Below are 5,584 nucleotides of genomic sequence, written 5' to 3'. Positions count from 1 at the left end.
TAGAGTGATCTATTTGTAATTCTGACTTAGCTTAGCTAGAAGCATTGTGGAGGAAACCATCTGTAAAACCATAAACCTTGTGTTTTTGTCTTGGCTAGAGTTAGTCGAGTTGTGAGCTTTGTAATAGAGTTATTACGAGTTGGCGAAGGATTAAGTTAATTCCTAGGTTATAATACTTTGTAATATGAAGTTTGCTCAGTTAGTGAAGTTGAAATTCTACAAGTGTAGGTCGTGGTTTTTAATCCCGTGAGCTGAGAGTTTTCCACTTTTACTTATCTTTGATTGTGTGTGTTCTATGAGAACTGCAGTTTGGTGGACCCTAAGTTTTCATCACTTATAATCTTATCCCCAAACTACTCCAAGGATTATCAATTGGTACCTTTATGTTAAGTGTTAACAGCTCGTCATGAATGCTTTGCGGAAAAGGAACAACAATTGAAGTTCAGGGACAAACTTATTACTCTATAATCGACCAAATTTCTAATTACGCTTAACCTTAAACCCAACTTCGTCGTCGTTCTTCTTCACTCGAAACTGGCAAATTTTAGACAGAACTTCAAAACCATGCAAAAGTTGCATTTTAAAAATATTTATAAACTTATAAAGTGAGAAGTGCGCTCATAAATCGCAATTTACAAATCGACGAATAAATCTCATTTATACATCGCAATAATGGAATCGACTGCCGACTTATAACTCACCATATAGTAATAAGACTTATAAATTGTACTTCCTCGGGTCCACAATAAGTGACCAATTTACTTTTTTATTTTGGTCCAAAATAAGTGTGCATTTATATAATCAAGAAAGAATTCAATTTATTTTTACAAAATTACCCTTATGTACGTATCCCTAAAACGTTTTCTTACTCCTTACATTAAATATTTAATTAATGATAATTTAGTTTTTTGTATCGAATTTAGTATTTATTTAATGGGCGTGCGAAAAGCAAATTGGTCGGATTGGATAAATGCAACATATAAATCCCAATTGGTAAATGCAACATATAAAGCACGATGTTCTAATGCGACTTGTATATCGCATATATCCAGAAAATTCTATAACTCACCGTCCGAGATACGACAATTTTCTCACAGCAGCTATCTCTTACGGCGGCGACGCTGCTAATCTTCAACTGCAAAAAGGTGTCTTTTATTCCCTTAAATACTCACAAATTTCTCTCCAGTTTTCATTATTCATTTCTGGGTGTGACGATTACGAATAAGCTTTCCTTAAATATTACTGAGGTTCTTTTAATTTTTCATAATTTTTGGTGAGAGTATAATTTTTTTGCTCTCCGGCTTCGTGTTTATGTCTCCAAATTCTGCAGATACTGCTACTATGATGCCCAGAATGCTACTAATTGGGTTTTATACTTATAAAAATTGAAGCTTTCTTTTAGCTACAGTAAGAATACTTCAAGAGAAATAGTTTCCCTCTATTTCAAGCATAATTGTAGCTCAGTCTCTATTTCATATAACAACAACAGCAGCATACCCAGTGTCCTACGTGACGGGGTCTGGGGAGGGTAGCGTGTACGCAAACCTTACCCTTACCTTGCGGAGATAGAAAGGTTGTTTCCAGTAGACCATCGGCTCAGGAAAGCATAAGCACCACATTAATGAAAAGAAAAAATAAGATGGGACAACATTGAAAAGTCATGGAAAAACAACATACTTAAAAACAAGATCGTAAGATGACCTAAATGAAAGAAACGACGGGTAGTCATAGAAAACCTAATACCAACAAAATACGAGAGTACGTACTAGTACTACAGGTATGAACAAAATGAAAAAAGTTGGTGTTACTGGTTAAATATTAATGCCATTTTTCTAAAGAATATCAGTCTATGTGAACACCCAGTTGATTAGTTGTTAGTTATTTCCATGTTAGTGGAAATACTTTGCCAAAATATAGAGATGCTTCTCCTCACTCTTCTTTAAGGTGGAGATTGTTGGATGAAGGTTTATTTACTGTAATCAGAGTTTATCATTGCTTATTTTAGTCTCGATAGATCCTGTTGTTTGTAGCCAATGTTGTATACAGAAATGGCAGAATATCTTCTTGTTAATCATCCTTTTTCCATGAAAGCTTCACTTAGTACTTGAATTGTGGAAGAGCTACAGAAACTGTTCTATATAAGGCTAAAATTTTGGTTATCCTTTTCATTTTACTTATTTGTTTATTTATTTTTTGCTTGAAGTTAGTTGATCTCATAGATATGGAACTCAAGGCAGACGGAAGTGACGGATCCTTGGTTTTAATCAAGCAAGGAGCTGAGGCTGTGAGTTCATAATTAATTATTCAAGACTCTGTTGCTATGAAACTTTCCTCTAATTTTTTCGTCTCTCTCTCTCTCTCTCTCATTTTCTTCCCAGACCTTTGTGAGTGTGTTCTGTTAGTTTAGAAGTCACTAATCATTATGTGCTCTCTAGCAATGGTCATTTGCTAGCAAGTAGTTTTTGACTCTGGGATTTTTTCTCTGTTGATATCAGAGGGTATTTGAGTCAACATTTGTGGGTAGGAGGTGTATTGTCAAGGAACGGTTTTCAAAGAAATACAGGCATCCGACTTTGGATTCAAAGCTCACTACTAAACGGTTGAATGCGGTTGGTGTAAATATACCTATTCTCTCTTATCTTTCTTAAAGCTTGTGTTGCCAAAAATTTTGGAAATTCTGGTGCAGGAGGCAAGGTGCATGACAAAAGCTAGACGGCTTGGTGTTACTACTCCAGTGCTTTATGCTGTTGACCCTGTTACGCATACTCTCACCTTTGAATATGTTGAAGGTCCTTCTGTGAAAGATATATTCCTTGGCTTTGGATTAGTTGGTGTGGACGAAGAGCAGATGACTGATATTGCAACACAGATTGGTAATGCTATTGGCAAATTACATGATGGTGGCCTAGTCCATGGCGATTTGACAACATCAAACATGTTAATGAGGAGTGCTGCCAATCAGCTGGTGGATATTTTTCTCTTTCCCTTAGAATATTCCTCTTAATTCTCACGGTCATCTTTTTCTTCAATTTCTTTCTTTATGTCTTCTCCTGGTTTTAGAGGATGAGGTTATGCAATCACCTTCAGTGAGATAGTTTCTGTAAATGATGCTTTTTCTTCAGGTGCTGATTGACTTTGGTCTAAGCTTTACTTCAACACTTCCAGAAGATAAAGCAGTTGATTTATATGTACTTGAACGTGCTTTGCTCTCTATGCACTCTTCTTGCGGGAATGTGGTAAGCTCTGTCCTATCTATTGTGTTGTGGGTTAGAGGCATGTATAAAGCCTTAAGCTTTTTCCTCTTTTCTGTGCCCCTCTAAATCATAATTTATTTCTCCTTTTTACATTATTCCTCTCTAATAATAGTAGAATCCATGTTGCAGAGTAAAAAAGGACGAAAACTAATCCAATAAATTCACTCCTTTTGTAAGAAATTCCTATATGATTTTTAATTGAAAAAAACACAAGCAAAATCCGCTGTAATATCTCAAGGGAATGTTACTAATTGAATTTACTTTTCTTTCGCCTTTGGACATTATTTATCATTTATGTCAAGCGATCATATTATCTCACGAAACATGCACCTTTTTAAAAGCAGTATTTTCTGGTGGCATTAGTAAACAGTTCTCTTACTTCTCTCAATGTTCTTTTTTGATATATTTGAGCTTCTGATGGATTTCCTTACTGATAAAAAGCAAAACCTTGTTAAGGATTAAGCTGCTCCTAATTAGGATAGTCGAACTATATCTTTCTTGTGGTTGGGAAGGAACCTCGTTATGGCCATGAGCCACGGTGGGAGAAGGGCATTGGATATACCGCCTTGTTAATCTCTTTTTCCAGAAGCTTGTAGATAGTGGTTTTATTTTTAGTCTGTAGCAAAGCGGTAGGACTTCAACCTATAATGAGTATCAAATTCATCTGCTATAATTTATTTGGTTTGAACAGATGGACCAGATACTTGCTGGATACAAGAAATCCTCAAAGCAGTGGTCGTCAACCTTTAACAAGCTAGCCCAAGGTGCTACCAAGTCTTCTTCCATATTCCTTTCTGTTTATTACCTTATTCCCAGCAAGAAAAGATAATAAGCTTCTACTTCTGAAGGTTTCTTGCTGTTTTTCCATTCTATTTTGTGATCTTTTTCAGTGAGGCAAAGAGGCCGAAAGCGCACAATGGTTGGTTGAGTTCCCAAGTCTACAATTCACATTGAGGTTAGACTTTGTCTCTATACCTATTGCCTAGAGTTGCATCAATTATGTTTTATTTTATTTCCATAATGAAGAAGCAAATTCCCTTGTTTTCTGCAAAAAGTACGGTTCCTTGCTTGCATCCCCTAATTTTTGGAATCATTAGTGTGTCCCCTGTATTGTTAAATGCTCAGAATAATCGTTCACCCTTTCGCCAGTGAGAGCTTGATCTGTTTCTTCATAATGACCTAGAGAGATACAAGATATGGTACTAATATCATGGTTATCTTGCCTATTTGTTTTCTTATTTTGGGATTCCAAGTCTAGTGTATTCATTCACATTCTCCTTACCTCTATCTGCCTTTTTCTTGTATCTTATGAAAGTGAAAACATTAATAGTACAACATATCAATGACGTAACATGAAAATCTTCAGATATATTGAGCTGCAAATAGTCTTTTTAAGTAATGGATCACAATCTTTAAATGTGCTGCAGGAACTTTAATGTTCTCTTTTGTGATGATCCCTGACTGTAAGATGTAAACATGGGCTTTAGGGTCAGGTTTCCTTCACGCCTCTTAGAATCTTAGCTTGTCTTGTGGTCTCTAGGTCTAGTACAAGTGTACAACTATAAAGCACTTGGACACTACTGGACCGAGCAAAAGTTTCTGCGCATCTGCTTTAAAATTGGTACTATTTACTGCAAAGTTTCTGTGCATCTGCTTCAGAACATACTATCTATATGTTTCTAGAATATAGTTGCTGATTTAGGAGCTGTCTCTATAAGTTTATGAAGTGGTTGTCTGATTGATTTTCAGTGCAAATTGAAGAAGATCAGATGACATGGGGCAGGAGAAACCGGAACTTGCTCATTGCAAAGACGAATCTGTATTTGTTGCAGTCTTGATTATTGTGATATTGACTTGTGCTGTTACTTGTTTTAAGCTGTGCTGCGTCTACAATTCTCTGCATTCTTATTCAGTTCTGGCCATCTGGACGCAAAATGTTTGTTTTTCTTTTCCGTGCTTGTTAACATATACATACATTATGAACGCGGAAAGCCTGACCTGATTCGATAACCTATCTAATATCATCTGATTGCATGTGAAGCATGTGCCAATTTAACTGTAACCGTGGTGCTTCCTATCATTTTTAGTTTTACGTATTCCTTCCCAGCTAATTTTAGAATGCTGATTGTTTTTTCTTCCTCTCACATAAGTTTTGACTCTTTCTGTTTTTAAACTTTTTTCCCTCTCTATTACACGAGAGAGAGCTGCAAGTGCCCATTGATAACTGAAGCAGTTTACCATCGCCTCCATTGTGGCTGCGTTTTTTTTTTTCCGGTTTCAAATATACAGCCTGAACGAAACATAAACTTACAACAGGGGGCAATATTAGG

At 36.1% G+C, this 5,584-nt stretch overlaps 1 protein-coding gene across 2 annotated transcripts; it reads left to right on the top strand.

The window, feature by feature from the left end:
- The first annotated feature begins 1,008 nt into the window (after window positions 1-1,008).
- Window positions 1,009-5,316, top strand: LOC104212565 (uncharacterized). 2 transcript variants are annotated; one of them, XM_009761867.2, is made up of 8 exons: window positions 1,009-1,145; window positions 2,204-2,284; window positions 2,496-2,609; window positions 2,687-2,965; window positions 3,123-3,236; window positions 3,946-4,018; window positions 4,145-4,209; window positions 5,004-5,316. In XM_009761867.2, exons 2-7 carry the CDS (start codon window positions 2,222-2,224, stop codon window positions 4,180-4,182), a joined length of 681 nt encoding a protein of 226 aa, XP_009760169.1. In that variant the 5' UTR covers window positions 1,009-1,145; window positions 2,204-2,221; the 3' UTR covers window positions 4,183-4,209; window positions 5,004-5,316. The 2 variants fall into 2 exon arrangements, with proteins under 2 accessions (XP_009760169.1, XP_009760168.1); XM_009761866.2 differs by having other exon boundaries at window positions 1,016-1,145; window positions 2,208-2,284.
- The last annotated feature ends 268 nt before the right edge of the window (window positions 5,317-5,584 follow it).

The sequence above is a fragment of the Nicotiana sylvestris genome, chromosome 6 (assembly GCF_000393655.2).
Source record: "Nicotiana sylvestris chromosome 6, ASM39365v2, whole genome shotgun sequence".
Classification (NCBI taxonomy): Eukaryota; Viridiplantae; Streptophyta; class Magnoliopsida; order Solanales; family Solanaceae; genus Nicotiana; species Nicotiana sylvestris.
The sequence above is the reverse complement of the archived record's forward strand: the minus strand, read 5'-3'. Positions and strand labels throughout refer to the sequence as shown.